The sequence below is a fragment of the Moschus berezovskii genome, chromosome 24 (genome assembly GCF_049115385.1).
Source record: "Moschus berezovskii isolate FMDL1 chromosome 24, NW_MosBer_1.0, whole genome shotgun sequence".
Classification (NCBI taxonomy): domain Eukaryota; kingdom Metazoa; phylum Chordata; class Mammalia; order Artiodactyla; family Moschidae; genus Moschus; species Moschus berezovskii.
The window spans coordinates 2566987-2587607 of NC_142483.1; the positions used below are offsets into that span (position 1 = coordinate 2566987).

At 59.0% G+C, this 20621-nt stretch overlaps 1 protein-coding gene across 1 annotated transcript in view; it reads right to left on the reverse strand.

Annotated features, from left to right (window-relative positions):
- Nucleotides 1-20621, reverse strand: part of WNT7A (Wnt family member 7A) — a 64806-nt gene that overhangs the window by 39887 nt on the left and 4298 nt on the right. Inside the window, exons 2-3 of the mRNA XM_055413304.2 lie at nucleotides 19873-20099; nucleotides 3107-3378 (exon numbers count right to left, since the gene is read on the reverse strand). Of these exons, the coding sequence (XP_055269279.1) occupies nucleotides 3107-3378; nucleotides 19873-20099 (499 nt within the window). The remainder of the gene's footprint in view (nucleotides 1-3106; nucleotides 3379-19872; nucleotides 20100-20621) is intronic.

Consider the following 20621-nt stretch of genomic DNA (forward strand, 5'->3'; position numbering starts at 1 on the left):
CACACCTGCAGGTGAAAGCCTGGCTCAGCGCCCCCAGAGCAAACGGGAGACAGGGTGCTCCCACATGTTATTCTTCGTCATCAGTCAGCGGGGTCTGCCGCCGCCCCAGCCCCTTCCCCCTTTTCTCTCACCGGCTGCCAGCAAGCCCAGAGCCCCGTGGTCAGGTTGAGTCTTGTCTCCTCTCAGCAGGGGGAGGGAGCCGGTGATAAACACATCTGTGCCTCCTTCCAAGACGCTCAGCAGGACTTCCAGCTCACCAGGACCTCCAGCTCCACTGCACCTGGGGCCCACGGAAGCCTGGGGTGGGCAGTTTCTGGTGCGCAGTCCCATGCCTGCAGGCTGCAGGGTCCTGGGGGTCCCCCAACTGCGCCCCCGCCAGGCCCCGGAACAAACGGAGGCTCATTGTGCTGTGTGACAGATGAGGAAACCGAGGCCCCCAGAGGGGTGGACTCCAGGCTGAGCCTCGGCTGCCCGGGGCTAGGCCCTGCTCCTGGCCACTGGGATCTGGGTCCGGGCACTGGGGGTGCCTCAGTTCTGGGGGTGAGGTGCCGGGCAGGGAGACACCCTTCCTGCTGTGCTCTGACCGAGTGGCGTGGCCATTGCCCCGGGTAGCTGAAGGCTAGTCAGGACCCGCTCCGGGCCTCTGCTTGCACCCCCCGAGCCACAAAGCGGCTGCACTGGTGGTTAATCAGGGTACGCTGGGGGGATCCCAGATTCTACCTCTTGGCTCTGAAAAATACAGCTTCTGGCTGAACGGCCACCCAGGAAGCCACTCTCAAGTGTCCTCTCAAACCAGAGTGGAGCTGGGTGGCGGCAGAGTCGGGGGGGATGGAGGGGTGCAGGGGACACCCCTGAGCTGGGACAACCATTCCTGCTCAGAAGCATCAAGTCAGGCCCAAAAAGCACTCTGCCAAGACGCGCAGATCCCACTCCTGACCCTAGCCAGCCCTAGTCTGTGATTCTGCCCTCCCCTGCTCCAGAACCACCAGGGGCTCCCCAGGGGCCATCGGGGACCCACCCCTTCATGCCACATGGACACAGAGCGCCTCTGTCCACCTGGGGTGCAGCTGCGAACGTGACACACGAGGTCTCTGCCCTCATCAAGCCTGGGGTCTGGGAGGGGAGAAGGCCCCAGAACAAGGCACCGTGCGGGAGACAGCTAGGAAGGCGCTGAAAGGGGGCACAGCGGAGCTGTCCAGGAAGGGCGGAGCAGCTCCGGGAGGAAACCCACCAATCTCACCTCCCCGGCCTGCAAGGCGACCACGCACCCTCCCGGCCGCTGCTACCCCCTCAGGGACCCCCCAACCAGCCAGACTGGCCCCTGAGCTGACCCCAAGCCCCCTCCTCTGGGCCTTTGACCGTGACCTCTCCACAGGAGGCCTGGCTTGCCTCCATCTCTCTTCTCTGCTGAGCCCAACCTCACTCGCTTCCTGGGGTCCTACTCCAGGAAGCCCCCTGAGGTTGATCTCACAATGTCGGACAGCTCCCGTCCGCTGCCTCACCCCAGAGCCGCTCTGGAGAGCACGCATGGCCATCTCGCCTGCTGGAGCTGGCGGCTCAGGGAACCGTCTCCCCCGGCCTTCCACCAGGCAAGGCACTCTCTCCTTTCGCCCTCACCATGGCCGGACCAGGGAGCCCCACAGGAGGAAACGGCGGTGGAGGGAAGCCCACTTTGCCTTCTCCTGTCCACCCCCAGGGGTGGGAGCTTCAAGGTTAGGAGGGAGCCCGTGACCTGTGACCCCAGCTAAGAAGTGCTCCGACCGTAGCAAGTGGGAGGGACAGACTGCCCTGGGCAGGTGCTCCCGGCACAGGGCTAGACTGGCAGGGCCTTCAGTCCAACCTCCTACCCTACCATCATCACCAGGGACAGGCCAGCTGAGCGCCTGCCCGGTGACTCACCATGGCCAGCCGGGAGCCTCTGACACAACGGGAGGGACGGAGGGCCGCTGGTACCTCTTCCTTGTCCGCCTGCAGGGAGCCTGGTTCCCCTCTGAGATGGGCGGGCCAGCCCCAACGTCGGTACCAGACGGCTCCCTCCTACGCCACACATACGCACCATCTGCGGTCACACCCACCCCGAGCTGAGGGCCAGCCGTGTGGCCAGGCCCCGGGAAGGGCTCCCCTGCCCCCTCCTGTCCTTCCTCGCCCTGGACCAAGGACACTCCCGCCAGCCCTGCTTTCTTCCTGGGAGGAAGAGAGCGGCAAGAGCCACGATCAGAGCGCACGCTGTGCAGAGGACGCCAGCCCACCAGCCGGGCTCCGGGCTTCACATTGCGCCTTCGACCCCGACTAGCACGTCAGTCAACCCGTCTGTGCCTCAATCTCTTCACCTGCAAAATGGGGTAACAGCGCTGCCGTTCACAGGGACGCCACGAGGACGAAGGGAGAAGACCCCTGACCCCCAGACACGCTCGAGCAAAGCAAGGCGCCCTGGCAGCCAAACGGGCAGCGCCAGGCCCCCTCGCCAGGACATGTGTTCGAGCCCCTGGAGTAACCTTTTCTCCTTTCCCTCTTGAACACTTTTCAAGAGTCACTGGTGACGACCAGTTTTAAAAACCAACAGCGAAAAAATGAAGTGCTTGTGCATGAAAATCTGGGTCTAAGACCAGAGACGGCCACCCCGGACCATCCTCCAAGCTGAGCCTAGACTCTCGGAGGACGTGAGGAGGCAGTGGACACCTCCATCATTTTGAGCTCCAGATCTTGGTTAAGTGGACCAAGGATGTTACCAGCCCTGGCATGTACCCCATGGGGATGACTTCTACTGAACTCACCTCAACTCCCGAGTCCCCCCACCCCACAGTCTGAGTTTTTACAGTTGATTTTGTGGATCCCAGGGCGAGCGTTCATATCCACCCCTTGTCCCATTTTCAGAGTTACAATGTTCGAACAGGGACACAATTACTCAGCCTTGCCAGTAACTGACAAGCATCACACCACACAGGACCCCCCGACCGGCAGCAAATCAACCACAGACTCCAGCTGAACCAGGCTAAGGGCAGAGCCCCGTGCCCCACCACGAGACCCCCAACGCCAGCCGTTAATGAAGAAGCCGTTTCGCAGCGTCTGCGCCAGAGCCGCCCGGCTCCCCTCCCTGGCTGCCTACCTTTCGGCCTGCCTCGTTATTGTGTAAGTTCATGAGAGTCCGGGCATTCTGCTTGATCTCCCGGGCATCCACAAAGACCTTGGCGAAGCCGATGCCGTAGCGGATGTCGGCAGAGCAGCCACCCCACTTCCAGCCCTCGTCCCGGTGGTACTGGCCCTGCTTCTCCTTGTCGCAGCCGCAGTCGCTCAGGTTGCCCTGGGTGCAGGCCGCCGTGATGGCATGGGCCACGCCCGCGGCGATGATGGCGTAGGTGAAGGCGGCCTCCCGGCTCCCTGTGGGGACAAGAGCGGAAACACTGGGCTCAGGTCCAGGCGACCGGGGTGAGGAGGGAGGCTGAGCTCTGCTGGGGGCCACCAAGACCGACCCAGCGCCCGTCCCTGGCCCCGGGGGCCCCCATCATATGCACCCCCAGTCCCTGAACACCCTGGGGAGTGGACAGGGGCAGCGGAGGGTGGCACCTAGCTGCCTGGCCCCTGTGACGTCAGAGGAGGGGCCCCCACCATACCGATGACCACCCACTCTCCACGCTGATGTGGCACGCGTGCACACACACACACAGGACCTGGTGACCATCAAGCAGCACTGTGAACACCCACAGTGTTCAAAGGCTCTGGAGCCACAGGCCTTGGCCGAAACCCCAGAACATCCGTCTCTGCTCTGTCACTTTCAGCCACCGCCACCCCTTCCCTGGGTCTCGGCCTCCCCCCCGATAAAGTGGGGACCCCGCCACAGTGCCTTTCTCATGGGGACCCCAGGGAATAAGAGATCAGAGTTTATTTTCAGTGTTTGATGGTGGAGAACACCTACTATGAAACTGATTCAAGCCTGCAAACGCGTACTGAGAATGACGACTCGATGCCACTTTGAGCCCGCAGGCAACTGACAAAAGGGCCTTTTGCAAAATGTGGTGTGCAAATTTATACTTACGCTTTAATATATATTTTATTGTTATTTTTTGAACAAGTTTAAATAGAACTACTTAATAACTCTACCAAATATAATAAAAGAAAAATGTTCAGTCAATAAATAAGTAAGGATTAAAAAGAGACAGCGAGAGATTAGAGCCTGTCCGCAGCTCTGGGTGCCCACCTGGCCCCGGCGCCTGCCTGAACAGCAGCTCCTGTGCACGGGGTCTTGCTCCTGCTGCGCCCGGGTCACCTGCGGCCCAGAGGTCCAGCCCACAAGACTGTGAGCATGTGCAGACAAGGCTGGGACCTGCGCCTTCAGCCTCCGTCTGACACGGACTTCAGGGCTGGGGGAGAGGAGAGGGACGGCCCGCAGGGACGGGAGGACAGGCCAGCGTCGGGAAGCAGGGTCCTGGGGACCCCACACGGAGTGACATCGAGTCCTCACTCTCCGTTCACTTTCACAGGCTGGAATCAATCGTGCAGCAGGTGAGCTCCACGATCAGACACTGGTCTAAACTCTGACCTCTTATGCCCTGGGGTCCCCACGAGAAAGGCACTGTGGCAGGGTCCCCACCTTAAGGGGGGAGGCCAAGACCCAACGCTGAGGGGTCCCTTTCCCACATGCTTTCCCAGCTACGTGGAGACGGGGCCTGGCCAGGAGGGCAGCTGGAGGCCCCGTGGAAGGAGGTACATGGGCTCAGCAGGAGGGCACTGGGGTGGTCAGTGGGGCGCAAGGGTCCTGCCTAGCTGGGGGGCAGGAGACAGAACCCAGCGGGGAGTCACTTGGTCTGGTGACTCAGCCTCCCGGCCCCTCTGGGTCTGAGAACAGCACCAACTGCCCGGGAAGGAGAGGAACCCAGGCCCCACGTGTGATACGGGCGCTCAGAGCCAGGATGGGTAGGGGTCAGGGAAGCCCCCTGGAGTAGGCTTGGGGGCCTTGGGGGCAGAGAAGCATTTCAGGAACCCTGGGGGTGGTGGTGACAGTGGCTGAAACGGGGGCCAGGGAGGCAGAGGAGGCAGCGACCCCCAAGACGCTTCAAGCCCCGGGTCACTGTCACCTGACTCAGGGAGATGTTTTCTCACCCACCCCACCTTCACTGCACAGCCCCCCACCCAGGCTGCCAGGACATGAGCACCCTGCCCCCCAGCCGCCTTCCCCCACTGGCCCTGCTTTTCCAACCCTGCAGACACACAGGCCTGTCCACCTGTCGGACCCAGTTCTTCACCATGCCACGGCCGGACCCTGGCATTCCACAACAGCCCTGCTCACACAGGGGCTCCGGAGCCCGAATGCCCGAGTCCAAACCAGCTACGGAGTGACTGTGACGCAGGCAAGTTCCTCCTTGTCCTAAAGCTCCAGCTCACACTACAGAGCACCAGACCCACAAGGAAATGACACACAGGAGCAGACAGGTGACAGCGAGGTCAGAGCCGCACAGACAGCAGAGAATCACCAGGGGGAGGGAACACAGTAAGACGGGGAGGAAAGCCCCGCTCCGCCACTTTCTGGCCGTGCGACCTCAGCCGGGTCACCCAACTGCTCTGGGCTCCAGTGCCTCCAACACAAAATAGGAGAATGGCCACCCACTTTGTCAGGGAGGTTGAGAGGACTTGTTAGAATTGACAAAGAATTTAGCAAAGAGCCTGGCATGAGAAAGAGTGTGTTAGTTGCATTTGACTCCTTGCGACCCCATGGACTGCAGCCTGTCAGGCTCCTCTGTCCAAGGGATTCTCCAGGTGAGAATACTGGAGTGGGTTGCCATTTCCTTCTCCAGGGGATCTTCCCAACTCAGGGATTGAGCCCAGCTCTCCTGCATTGCTGGCAGACCCTTTACCGTCTGAGCCACCAGGGAAGCCCCGCGTGAGAGTGACCCCGGGCTATCAGATTGACTACAATTCCTACTGATGAGAGTAGTTAACAGCCCCTTAGGAGAAGGCGCTGAGGGAAGGAGGAGGAGTCTTCATTTGTTGAAGAAACCGGGCCGAGAGAAAAGTCTGGCTCGTTCAGGCCACCCAACTGGCAGGGCGGCTTGCTGAGCTGTGCAGACCAGGTACTGTCCCCGGTGATCAAATGACCGCCAAGTGCGGAGGCCCAGCTGGTGGCCTCGGCAGGTGAACGGACACTGTGTCTCCTTTATCCGCCCCAGAGCAGAGCAGCAAACTGTGGAGGGGTGGGGGCCTGGGCTGCCACTTGAGACTTGCCCTGCTCCGCAGGCTCATCCCTGGGGCGGGGTAGGGCTGGGGACAGTGTGCAGGGCTGGGACAGGAGGCGGGGCTCTCCCACTCAGGGTCCCGGGCCTCTGAGGCACCTGGGAAACACGTGGCAACCCAGACGCTCAGGGAGGACACCTACCCAAACCCAACAGCGATGCTGACGGCTTCTGTTCCCACCGGGATCCCCCCGGCATATCCCGGATGGGTGGGAGAAGGGCGGCTACCCCTGCACACACACAGCTCCCCTGAGTTCAAGGTCACACCCTGACCAGGGTGAAGTCTATCATGGGCCATGGCCTCCCCTCTCCCCACCGGCCCCAAGCTGGCCCTCACCTCTGCACCCACGGGCCCCAGGAAACAAAGGGACCATTACTCTTAGCTTCCGAGCTCCCAGGACCCAGGACCCGGCTGCTCAGGTCTGGATGCGGAAGGGCCGCTGCTGACTCCTGCCATTGACCTTGACTTAGACCTTGCCCACCAGTGTGAGGCTAGGACTGCCCAGTCCCCTACTTCCCCCTCCTCACTGACCACCAGGGAAGCTGCCATGCACAGGGGCTGGCTGTGTAAGTCCTGTCAAGCCTGTTCACCTGTGCAATGGGTGTAAGAGCATCTGTGAGTCACGGGCTGGCAGGAGGCTGACTGACTGTTCTGTAAACAGTTGATACCGCCACTGTGACTATTATTAAAGATCTTTCTTAAAAGAATATATGCATTTGGCTGTGCTGGGTTTCAGCTGAAGCACGCGGAAACTTTAGCTGTGGCAATGTGAACTCTTAGTTGCAGTGGGATCTTAGTTCTCTGACCAGGGATCGAACCTGGGCCTCCTGCACTGGGAGGGCAGAGTCTTAACCGCTGGACCACCAGGGCTGAAGGACACGGCTGCCTCATGAGGAGGCCGGTGTGTGGGAATGACCCAGCGTCCGGCTGCCCGGCCAGACTCAGGGTTCCCTGCCTGCTTGGCTCCCACTGTTGACAGCCCCCACGACAGCATGTGAGGGAGGGCTGAAGGAAGGAGCAACTCCAACCTGCCAAAAGCTGGGTGACCCTGGGCACGTTTGCTGAGGCTCCTGAACCTCCATTTCCTTATCTGTGAATCTCACCCACCTGGCCCATGGCCAGAGCATGAACAAGCAGGAGTGAGCATCATGATAATTGTAACAGATGGAATCCCAGGCCTCCTGGGGGGAACGGAGAGAAACTTCCCTGCCTCTGCGTTCTCCATCACCCTCCTGCCGTGTCAGACTCGGCTGCTGGCTGTTGCTCACACCACACCAACCACTCCCGCTGCCTGAGCTTCACCCCATGCAAGGCAGCGCCATGTCGTGTCCCGAGGGCCTGCCGCAGAGCAGATGCTCAGTACATCATCTGTTTAGTGAACGAATGAAGGCAGGCTCCCAACAGTGGCCAAAAGCCAAGGGAGCTTCGCTGAGTACTTATTACCAGCTCGGCGCTTTGGGGAAAAGCTCTGCTCAGCGGTGGGTGGGGAGCCCAGCTGACCGGGGTCCAGAGAGATTCTGACCCGGCACATGCAGGGCAGGGATGGGCCACACTTGTTCGGCACGACCTCCCCATCCCCCAACTCGGGGAGTCGGCACAGAGTCTGCCCAAGGCTTTTGGGGATGCAGGGAGAGGCTAGAAGGGACCTTGGTGAAGCACCTGCTCTGTTCCAGACCCACACTTGAGTCTGTTTCCCAATGGCTATGCAGGCGGCCACCATTCTCCACAGCGTTACCAAGGAGGAGGAGACTGAGGCCTGAGAAGCAAACCAGCCTGGACTGGGGTTCCGGGCCCTGGTCGGCCGGCAGGGTCCTTCATCAGCCCCGGCCCCCTCCTCCCTTCCGGGATCCTCACCGCGTGGGAAAGCCCACAGTTGAGAGAGGTTCCTTTGGCATCGACCCCGATCAAAATGACTTAATTTCTGCCATTCAATGGTTATTGGTTAAAACATCAATAAATCACTTAGAAGACCCATTCAGACAGGACGGGCTGCTGAGAACAGGATTGACAGCAGAAAGAAGGTAGACAAGGATCCCAAAATCTTAAACTCTCAGACTCTCCATGTGAGAGGCCACCTTAAACGCCGCCCGCCCCAGGTGAAGAGCAGTGCCTGATTGTGTCTGGGGGAAACGGGGGCTCGGGGAGCGGACTTGCCCAGGGTCAGGCAGGATGCCAAGCCGGAGGTCACGGGCTGCCTCGAAGGACTCCCCCGCCCACGTGCGTGCTCCCGGGGCCAGCCCTCCCGTGGCCTGGGAAGGCCCTCCGGTGGGGCGGCTCCCCGAAGCTGTGTGCCTGTGTCTCCACACGTGTCCTCGGGGCTGCTTTGCTGCTGCAGAGACGGGCCGAGGTGGTGACCCACTGGCACCTGCTTCGTAAGAGGAAAAGCAAAGTCATGAAGTGCTCACGACCCGCCAGCCTCTTTCCTAAACGCTCAGTATAGATGGCCTCGCCTCATTCTGGCAGGAACCCCGTGAGGTGTGCAGTGTTGCTGTCCCCATTTTACAGATGTGAACACTGAGGCCCGGAGAGGTGGTGTGCTCTAGTGAGAACCCAAACCCGGTCAGCCTAGCCCCAGAGTCTGACCCTCTCTCCTGCCTTGATGTCAGGACACCCACTCCAGTCCTACCGACCCCCAGCCAGGCTCTTTCCGGATTCTTCCTCGTGGGGCCAGTGGGCTTGGCCATCGTTGACCATCCCCTCCAGGGGCAGACTCGGCCCCCTCTCGCCTTGACCACCCCCCTCTCCCTCTGGTCCCTGAGCAGAGGAAGAGCCTCCATCCGCCCTACCTCTCCTTGTCCCCCGACCAAGCCAAGTGCCCTGTTCCTTCACTCCACAGCTATTTTCTGAGCACCTTCTGGGGGGCTGGGTTTACTATGCTGGGGGCTGAGGAACTTGAGAGGTGGGATCCAGGCGTGGCCGTGCCTTCTGGGGGGACAGACAGCAAGATCGCACCACTCAGGCAGCCCAGGACCCTGCAGAGTGAAGGGCAGGGAGGTGACAGGGGCAGGGACCTCTGGGGCGGGGCTTCTGCACAGGGGAGAGGGCTCCTGGCCACCAGGGTCAGGCAGTTCTGCCCCGGTGTGGGCAGCGGTGGGGGCAGGCATGGGAGGGGGTCCTGCCAGCCCCACTGCCCAGCCCGGGCAGAGGGCTCTCTGTCTTCAGAACCAGAGAAAAGTACCCAGCGCCACAGACATAAAGCCCAGGGTTCCTCCTGTACCCAGAGCTTCACAGAGGCCAGGAGACGTGCCCATGGTCACCAGTAATTCAGCGAGACCTGAGGGTTAGGACCAGGGTCTCCTGGCTACCAGCAGGAGTCCTGCCCTCACCTCCACTTCTGGCTCCTCCACTAGGCCACCCGCATCTCCAGGTAATTTTCCAGCCAGAAGCCCAGGTGGCCTCAGCTCCAAACTTGGCTACGATGGAGCCTCTTCATCCCTCCTACCTGCTCCCTACTCAGCGGGGTGACCCTCAGCAAGGACTCCAGCTCCCCAGCCTCAGCTTCCCCGCCTGGGAAGTGGGAACCACCCGGAGGACGCGACCCAGCTGCCCTGAAGATGAAATGAAACCTCTGTTCAGAGAGGCCCAGTTCCCTGGGAGGTTCTTCGTAAAGATTGGAGTTATCAGAGAGATGAACCCGGGGAGCCCAGCTGACGCCCTCCCCGCATTCCAGCTCCGTAATGATCCCGGCGGGGACAGAGGAAATGAACTGGTGTCCAAGCCTGCCCGAAAGATTCCATTCCACCGCCCTGTACAGCCGCTGCAAATGGTTTGCACCGGAATATTATCTGGGTGTATTTACGGTATCTTACTGGAAACCACAAAGTGCACTGTATTTTTTTTTCTCTTTTGCTATTTAAAGCCGACGGGTCAGAGAGTGAGCAATCTGCAGTGACACCAGCCGAAATATATGATGATTTGGAAAACAGACAGATGGAAAAGGGTGGCCTCTGCTAGCCCCGTGGCTTGGTGCTCACAGCCCTCTCTGGGCTCAGAATGCCACACCTGGCTGTCTCCGAGCCGAGGAACTGGGGGGCCTCTGGATGAACGGAAGAGTGGGGGCTTCAGGGGCACACGTCTTGGCTGAGCCCAGCTGACGGGACAGGCCCACAGAGCTGATCTCTGGTCCCCAGCCTCCGCCCTTCTCTCCTGCCTCCACTGCAACCAAGCATCTCCTCCCAGTGAGCAAGGCTGGAGCGCACTGCTGCCGCTCATCAAGGGTCAACAACAAACCTGTAGAAGATTATTCAAACACCTGAGGGTTTTTTTTAAATACTCGTATACTGCAGTAAGTTGGCCCATAGGTGTATCAGAATCTAATTCAAAATAGCCATATGATTGACTGATACTGGCTCAGATGGTAAAGAATCTGCCTGCAATCCAAGAATTCATGGGTTGGGAAGATCTGGAGAAAGAATTGGCAACCCACTCCAGTATTCTTGCCTGGAGAATCCCACGGACAGAGGAGCCGGCGGGCTATAGTCCACGGGGTCACACAGAGTCGGATATGACAGAGCAGTTAACACACACATGCGTACTGTATCTTCCTATGGTTTAATTACAAATACATTTACAAAAAAAAAAAAGAAATGCTCATGGCATTCCTTCCTTCCTCCAAGCCTTTCTGCCTTCAGTCTGCAAATACCCTTCCTCTCCCACCGACCTGGTGACAGGCCATGTTGCCCAGTGGTCTCAGAGCAAGGCCCGGGGCAGGGGAGTGCCGACCCAGCTGGGTTGGCATCCCGGGGGTGGGGCCTGGGGTGAGTTGTCTGACTTCTCAAGGCCCCAGTTTCCTCCTCTGTGAAATGGGAATAATAAAGCACCTGCCTCCTAAGGGTGTTAGGAAGAAGGAACTAGCCAAGGCACCAGCCACCAAGCCGAGAGCACGCCCGGAAGGGGTGGGTAAGCAGTGGCTCTTCCCAGGAGGGTCTGTGGTTACCGTCTCCCTCAAGGCACAGCTCGGGGTCCCCTCCAAGGGCCTTCCTGACGTCCCCTCCGTGGTTTGTGGCTCAGCGCCTTCACCATCCTTATTCTGTGTTGAATTCAAAGATGAGTTCAACACAGAGGACCCAGATTACTCATCTGCGACGCCTCGGCAGCTGAATGAATGAACGTGCGTGTAAAGGCGTGCAAGAGTGTGAGAGTGTATCCGTCGACCAGAGGAAAGCTGGCAAGAGAACGTTTTAACAAAAGAGTCATCTCAAAGAATAGTGTCAGGAGAGCTAAAACCCAGGATGAACTGAGGCTTGCAAAAAAAAAAAATGCACACGAGACAAAAAGCCCTTTGTTAGCTGCGTTCTAAACAAGAATAGGGAAAGAATAGGTCTTTTGCTCCTGCAAGATGGCGTATTGTTAAGAAATGGCAGAGAGAAAGTGGAGCTAGCCCGCCCCTTGCTTCTGTGTGTCTCTCTGGAAAGGTCTTCAAATCACCCGTCCAAGCGGTCATCCGCTCACCAGACATGGGCTCCATCTACCCGCCCAGCCCGAGACGGGGGAAAGACGGAGCCATTGTGCAAGGCATGCGGATTCCCAGACCTGGAATCCTGGGCCCAGCTGGTCACCCCGGGGAGAGGGGCAAGCTGCTCTAGACCACTCGGGAGGAGAAGCCCAGAAACGGATCCATGTTGCCTGGCTGGTAGACAGAGGAGGGTGGCCCCCAGCGCCTGAGTCCTAGGTCACCAGTGCCCTTCCCTGGAAAAATTCCACAGGGGCGTACCAAACAGGAGGTCGTGAGTATTTGAAAAAGAATGCAGCCATCCCCAGGAGCGCATGTCAGGAAATCACCGATTCTCTGTTGACGATAATGCTGGACTCCTAGCAGATTTCTATATGTGCTAAGAATCCGATCATTCCCACATCCTGTCTCTTCCCCGGACACAGGGGAGAGAGAGTCTTTGGAAAGCTCTCCCCACACCCATCCCCTGGCAGACCCTGTGGGAAGGATCCCTCCCCACCCGTCTCCAGCCCCTTTCTGCCCCCACCCCCGTCCCCCAGCGTCCAGCCGGTGCCCAGGTCACTCTGCCCACCCCCCGCCCTCCGCTCTGGCCGGGGTCACACCTGCAGGCCTCCTGTGACTGCCCCTCCGCGCCACGCCCTTCCTCTCCCACTTTAGGTGACCCAGCGGGCAGCCTTCCACGCTCCAGCCCAGTGCCATCCGCCCAGTGCCCAGCTCTTCTAGCAGACTCCCAGAGCACACTTCAGCCCCAACTTCGCAGTCTGTCCCGAGCAGATGGTGGGCACCCCGAGGGCAGGCCCGGTGGCTGATTCATCAGCTGCTTATCACACGGAAGATTCCAGTAAATATGTGTGGGGCCAATGAATGAACGGGTGGGTGGACACACGAGGCGGGGGAGCCCCACGAGCACTGAAGTCACGTGAATTCAACCAAATGCACCTAAAGCAGAAGTAAAGGTCACACACTGTACGGGCGGGGCTGTAACCTGCTGCAGCCACTATGGAGAGAGTGGAGAGGCCTCGGAAAAGTAAAAGTAGGGACTTCCTGGTGCTCCCGCGACAGAGGGCCTGGGTCCCATCCCCGGTCTGGCAAGCAGATCCACGGGACGCAACCAAGCGTTCACACGCCACAACTAGAGACCCTGCATCAGGCCGCAACCAAGACCCGGCATAGCCAAACAGATAAATGTGTTTTTAAAAAATTAAAAATAGAACCAGCATATAGCGATTCTACTTCTGGCTATGTAGCCAAAGAAAAGGAAAGTGCTGACTCAAAAATATTTGCACCCTCAAGTTCATCACAGCATTATTTACACTAGCCAAGACACGCAAATGTCCGGAGGATCTACTGACAGACGAACGGATAGGGAAGTGATACACACGTACATTTAGGGGCGTATGTGTACACGAAAAGAAGGGAAGGTGTGAGTCACAGTTGTGTCTGACTCTTTTGCGACCCTATGACCTAGCCCACCAGGCTCCTCTCCATGGAATTCAGGAAAGAAAACTGCAGTGGTTTGCCATCTCTTCTCTATGGGATCTTCCAACCCAGGGATCAAACCCAAGTCTCCTGCACTGCAGGCAGATTCTTTACTATCTGAGCCACCAGGGAAGCCCATACATATACATATATAAACACATACACACACACACGTGTATACATACAACAGAATATTATTCAGCCACAAAGAAAGAAAGAACTCCTGCCATCTGCAACATTCTGGATGGACCATGAGGGCAGAGAAAGACAAATACTATATGATCTCACTTATATGTGGAACCTTAAAAAAATGTGAAAAAAAATACCGTGTGACTATTTTGCACACTGCTACGCTGCTAAGTCACTTCAGTCGTGTCCGACTCTGTGCGACCCCATAGACGGAAGCCCACCAGGCTCCCCCGTCCCTGGGATTCTCGGGCAGGAACACTGGAGTGGGTTGCCATTTCCTTCTCCAATGCGTGAAAGTGAAAAGTGAAAGTGAAGTCGCTCAGTCATGTCCGACTCTCAGCGACCCCACGGACTGCAGCTTTCCAGGCTCCTCCATCCATGGGATTTTCTAGGCAAGAGTACTAGAGTGGCTTGCCATTGCCTACTCCAACTTTGCATACAATGCATCTTTATTCTATCTGCTGTACATGTTACACGCACAGGAATGTCTTCCTGCACTTGTATAGAGAGCCAGGTATTCCGAACGCTATGGCTGATTTAAGGGACTTTGGAGAGTGACGCTGGCTGGAATGGATCTCACAGTCCACATCCACATCAGACACTGGAGCATGGCCCTGCTGTGCCCTTGGGGAAGGATGCTGGACTTGGAGGGGGATGCACACACTTTCGGTGGATTCCTGGTTAGTCCGAAAGCCCTGGGATGAGCATGGCCCATCTATGAGGGTCCCCAGAGCAATGTTTCTTGGGGTGGGTGCCTTGGAAGAGCAGTCCTAGCAGACTGTCAGTGGGCCCGAGGTCTGGGGAGGCGGGACCCCAGGGACGCCCGCTCCAGGTGCTGTCCTGTCTGCAGGGCGTCTCAGAGCCGCTAATCCAGGGAGCGCAGCAGGCTGAGGCCCCAAACTGGCCATCCGGGGAGCCCTCCTTTCCACCCGAGAACGGCGGGTGGGGGGGGAGCGGTTAGAGACCTGTGTTCCCCAGAACAGAAGGAGTAACAGGTCCTCCTGAGCCCTGGTGGGGGTCGGTCTCCCCGAGGCAGTGACCTAGACAACACTCATTCTACCTGAAGCAATGCAGACGTGGGACGAGAGCTAACAGAGCTAAGCTAAGACAGGTCAGAATGACCACAGGCAGGACTGAACGATGAGGGCTGCATTGCGGGTCAGAAGCGGAAAGCATTCGCTCAGAGAGGACGGAGCACCCCCCCGTTTGCAGTGCACTCAGACCTGGGGCCGGAAGACGAGCAAGACTCTGGAGGGCGCAGAGCGGCTGGACGTGGAGGGTGGCGTGGAGCGGGCCTGCCCAGGGAGCAAGCCTGTCTCCGGTGTCCCCTGAGCGTCTACTGGGTGCCGGGCCCTGGGGTCACGCAGAGAAGACAGCTGACAGGGTCAGGCTCCGTGAACTTCGCCATGGCCGGGGACTGAGGGCAGACACACCCAGCCTTCCCAGAGCACACAGTCACTTCTGAAAGCACTAACTGCTGTAAAGACAACAGCACGGAATGACCTGCGGGGGAGGCTGTCACGGCCGGGTGGTCAAGGAAGGCCTCCTGGAGGAGGTGGCATCTGGGTGGAGGCCTGCACAACGCCGGGCTATGCGAGGTCCCCGCCATTGCTCAGCAGCTTGGCCCTGTCGCCCTTCCGCTCTGACCCCTGCTCCAGGAGGAACTGGGGTGGGGGTCTGCACCAGTACCCCAGGGGGCCCCCACGTCCACTGAGTTGCCCTGGAGTAGCAAGTGACACGAAGAAAACCACAGGAGGGGAGGGGCAACGAGGGACGGGCAGTCTGCACTACGCAGCAGGCCCTGGTGAGCAGCGGGCACACCAGCCGCGGGTGGAAGGAGCAGAGGGCGTCCAGGTTGGGGACCAGCCGGGGCAAAGGCTCCAAGGTCGGGAGGACTTGTCACGCATGAGGGTAGCGGGGGAGATGGGGTCGGGATGCAGGTTACGGACGTCAGCAAAGGACCGGGGGACAGTCAGCATCTTGTTTTCAGAGCAACAGGGAGGGTTTTACAAAGGGAGACGCCGTGGCCCAAGCAACAGAGAGGAGAGGCTTTACTGGGGCCGTGTGGCTGGCGGGGCTGGGGGCAGTGTCTCAGGGGCTTACGGAGTTGGGCAACAGTTCTCTGAAGATGGAGGTGATGGTGGAGGGGAGGAGAAGCGGACAGACTGGGCGATGTGCTCCGTAGAATCAAAATGAGGAGCTCAGGTAGAAACGGGAGCAACAGCCTCTCCCCTTTCTATTCCACATCTTCTTGTCCTGGAATGACCAGGAATAAACTCCAGAGCACCCCCAGTTCCTTGAGTCTGTCTTCATAGCAGAGAGGCACGGGGGCCCCCTGGGAGGGTGAAGGGGCGCCCCCGATGGCCCACACCCTCCGGATGCCAAGGGCCTTACGTCCGGGGGTGCTGCTGCCTGCCTCCTGGCAAGGTGGGCTGCGGGAGGTGGACACCAGCGCTCGCTTGGACGCCCCACGGCCCACTGGCACCACCAGCATGTTGGATACATGGCGGCCTCAAGAGTCGTACAGTCTGTTAGGACCACACAGACAAGAATCTCTGCAACTACAGGAAGCTCGCCACCCATCTCAGTCTTACAAAACCGCACATGGCAGGGTCAGCCTCCGCCTGGGGCCGAGCTGAGACGCAGGTGGAAGAAACCAACGAGGTGATGGGTGAGGAAGTGCTGCCTTGACTCTGCCCACTGCCCCCACTCCCCCATCAAGGCTCAATGAGAAGATGAAAGACGGGGGTGAAGCTCCAGGTGACCCACCCTCCTTGGGGCCCTGCCATCCCAGGGACGGGGATGCAGCCCTCACCCCCTACCCATGACACGACACGACCGCATACAACCCAATGGAAAATGGGCGACAAGAATGAATGGACAACTCACCCAAGACTAAACCTGCTCGGCCAGCAAGTACAGGAAGAGACTGCAACCCCGTGACTTCAAGGACATGCAAACCAGGATGACGGTGAGAAAGCATTTCACATCGCGCCCGCAGGCAGCAAGGAAGACCTCTGGGCAGTCGCTAGTGCTGGAGAGGCCGCAGGTCAACGCTGCGGGCTGGGGGAGCGGCACGTGCGCAGTCACTGGGGCAAGCAGGTCTGTCCTCACCCGCTGCCGCCAGCAATTCCGCGGCTCACTACAGACGCCGGAGATACACACGGGGGCCCCGGGACACGCGCACAGGGAGGCCTGCGGGGGCCCTGTTAGTAACCACCCAGACGCCCCTCAGCCAGTGTGTGGGTGCACAGATGGGGTCTATCCACCATGGCTGACATGAATCAACCACGGCCACAAAGGGGACTTCCCCGGTGGCCCAGTGGTTAAGAATCCACCTTGCAATGCAGGGGACGCAGGTTCGAACCCTGGTGGGAGGAACTAAGATCCCACATGCTACGGAGCAGCTAAGGCTGCGCACCACAGCTACTGGGCCCTAGCACTCTGCAGCCCGAGCACCACAAGTAGAAGGCCACGTATGGCAACAAAAGATCCCGATGCCGCACGAAAACCCCACATGCCGCACCTGAGACCCGACGCAGCTAAATAAAAAATATGCTTTTAAAAAACAGTTACAAGGAACGACACAGACGAGCTCTGTTAGTGGCAACGGGAAAAAAAAGTAAATTCTAAAAGACTGCATACTGTGCGATGCCTTTCCTCTGTAAAGTTAAACACAACTCAAAACAATGTGCTTCCGGGGAATCTATCAGTAGGATAAATCAGACTTCAAGATTCAGGAGAGACAAAGTGTGACGGGAGGCGGAGACAGAAGTCGCCTGAGAAATGCTCACAAGGGGTATAAACCGAACTTGCTCTCCTTGTCAGGTGGATTCGAGGGGGAGTTCATCGTTTTATTTAAGCAGAGGAAAAGCCTGGAGCTGGGGCTGAATGCTTTCCTGGGTCCCCCGGGGCACATAATGCCTGGCGTGTAAGGCCCCTGACAGCTGGCCTGTGGTCTCACCTGAGGCTCCGGACCCCCTGCCTCCTGAGGCCGCAGACCCCCGCTGCCCCTCCCCTTAGCAATCACACATCCATGTCTTTTCCCCACGGTTCCCTCTGCCTGGGATCCCATTCACTGGCCAGTGAAATTCCTCCCACCCTTCAAGACCCAGAGCAAGGCCATCTCCACTGTCCAGTCCGCTCTTTCCACCTGGACGTCTCGCCTCTGAGCACCCAGCACTCCTCATGTGCTTTTCCCTAAAGTGCAGACCATGCTGCTGTCTGGGTGCTTGTTAAGGGCTCAGCTGTGTCCCCCAGACTTCATACACTCAGCCCTAACCTCCAGGACCTCAGAACGTGTCTGTATTTGGAGGCATGGCCTATAAAGAGCGGGTTAAGTTACAACGAGGCCACTAGGCTGAGCCGTCTTCCAACCTGACCGGTGTCCTCAGGAGAGGAGATTAGGACAGAGACGTCAGGGCAGCTGCCAAGACCGCGTGAGCACACAGGAGACCATCTACACACCAAGCTCAGGGCCTCAGAAGAAACGGAGCCTGCCTGGGCCCTGATCACAGACCCCACCCCAGGACTGTGCGTCAGAGCTGCCCAGCCTGCAGCCCTTGCACGGCCGCCCGAGCTGCCCCCTCCCCGGAAGATGGTCGGAGTGCGGCTCCCAGGCCCGCACAACATCAGCCCTGCTGCCCGTGGCCCCTCTGATGGTTTGGCCCCAGATTCGATCAGAGTGAGCCCCAGGTTGCTCGCAGGCCTGTCGCTCTAAAACTGCAATCCCAGGGGTTTCTTGGAGCCTCTGTTTGTTTAAAACCCCCGAGGCCATCTCTCCTACTGGAGCCTCCTCTGCAAGAATGCTCCTTGCCCCAGGCCTCTGCTCCTGCTGGGAATATACTGGTAGTATAACCGGGAAGTGAAGACTGGCGGTATCTGCCCCGCCCCCAGCCTCAGCCTGCAACAGACCCCTCGATTTCGCAGCTCTGGGCAGCTGGGGAGCCGCTGGCCGGCAAGGCCTCCTTCATCCTGGGGCTCCCTACGCTGGAGCCCACTATTGCACCACGCCTGGCGCTATCACAACGCCACCAACGGGCCAGCTATCCCACGATGCCCGTGAGGCTGGGGTCAGCCCAGCCCCAGGAGGCCGTGCCACTTGCTGTCGCTAACCTTGGGCAAGTCCCCCCAAGCCTCAGTTTCCCCATACGTAACGGCTCACTTGTTATCAAAGATCCAGCTAAAATGCCCAGGCCTGGGTCCCAGAAACGGGGGTAGGGGCGTGGGCAGAACAAGGCGAGAAAAGCATGAGGGACCGTGACCAGGGGCTCAGAATACGGTGGGAGGGGAGACGAGGCACAGGGATGCACGATACCTCAGTGTCGCATGCTCGGGGAGCAGGGTGAGGCTGGGTGGGCGGGAGGATGAGAAGGTGGAGACAGACGAGGATCGGGGGCCGCGGTAGACGGATAAGCAAGTGGGAGTTCATCCTGAGGCCAGGAGAGCCTCCCAAGGAGGTTAAGCGGGAGACGACAGATTCCAGTTTCCATTTACAAGGGACGGTCCTGCCCACATGAGGTCTTCAGAGCGGCTGGGGGCAGGTAGGGGGCTGGGGGTGCCCGGGGAGCCCTGAGGTGTTCCCGAAGGCTGGGGTGAGGGCACGGAGCAGTGGGCAGAGCCGGTTGGATCTTTCCAACATGAACTCGATTTGCTGCTGTCAGGGCCGCAGGAGATAGAGAACCCGGGGTGTCCCTGGAGGAGTCAAGCAGGCTGCGGTGAACCACTGTGGCCCAGGGACCCCCAGCTGACCTCACTTTCAGAGAAGCACCGCGCTTCTCAGCTCAGCAGTGGGCTTGCAGGGTTCCCACCCCCACCCCCTGCCAGCTCCAGACACACACAACACGGCCTTCCCACCCAGCGCGGGCCTCCCGCCACCAACACAGCTCCGATGCCCTTTCCACGAGGCTTCCCTCACCATCGCCTTGGAGACCAGATGTGCAGCCCGGCACTGTGTGTGTGTCTGTGTGTGTTTAACCGCACAAGGCACCATTCCCGTAAGACGGGCTGGAGACCCAAATGCCCACAAGGGCCAGGCAGCTTGTATCAGGGCAGCGGGTGGACCTGCTTAGGGGCGGGCCCTGTGGCAGTGACTGGGCTGCCCAGGCTCCATCGACAGGGCACTGCGTTCTCGGCTGCAGCCCATCAGTAGCTCAGCGGACACACGTATAAGCTATCAGTAGCTCTTCCGAGTTTTGCAAAAGCAGCCAGAAGTGCATGTTTTCAGTTGAAACGGATAACTTGGCGACAAGTTAAAATTTGGGTGACAAGTTGCAGACCAGTATCAGTGCTGTATCAGCCAGTTCGCCTTTGGGCCCCTGGTCTGCAGCTCCGCCGTGAACAGATGGTCGCGTGGATGCAAACCAGAGAGCTGACCCCCTCACCGGACCTGAATTCTGCACCTGCGGGATCCCATAGCTGCGGCGTTCCACCCTGGGGCAGGGGAAGGGGGTCCCGGAGCAGTCCCGCGGCCTCCTGGTCTCCCCCCGGCCTGTCAGGCCCGCTCGGGGCGCCCGGGCAGCACATACCCACTTTGAGCTCCTTGCCGAAGACGGTGCGCTCCCCCAGCGCCGAGCAGTTCCAGCGGCCGTTGCGGAACTGAAACTGACACTCGTCCAGGCCCATTTGCGAGCCTTCTCCTATGACGATGATGGCGTCGGGCCGGCTTTGGCAGATCGCCCGCTGTCTGGGAGCCAGGCCTGGGATCTTGTTACAGATGATGCTTGCGCCCAGAGCTACCACCGAGGAGAAGCCGCTGGAGCAGGGGACACAGAGAGACAGAGCGTTAGGCCAGCAAGGTGGAGGGGCGGGGCACAGCCTGCAGACCCTGCCGGGGTGTCCAGCCCTGCCTCCCAGGACCGCTCCCATCACAGGCCTCTCAGCTCCTAACACTGCACGTCCAGCCCACATTCGCGGTTTGTCATTCCCATCAGCACTTGTGTATATTCAATATTAGGCGTCATTTCCTTTTTAGACACAAAGAAAGACGACGCCGGTCACAAACATACTGCCACACGAACTCAGCCAGTTGCCTTTGCATCTTTGGGAGGATTCAACCGGGACGAAGTTTAGAACCATGCAAAATGGAACTGATAACTGCTGAGGGGTCACCTCGGTGTGATGAAACTGCCAAGGTAACCCCTCAGTTCCACGGAGCAGTTGCCTCTAATAGGGCAGCAGGTGCACAGATATTCGTTAAAGAAACATTTAGATGTGTTATATATGTATTATGATGTATGCATTTCGTTATAAACATGTCTTTCAAAAGCAACTCTAA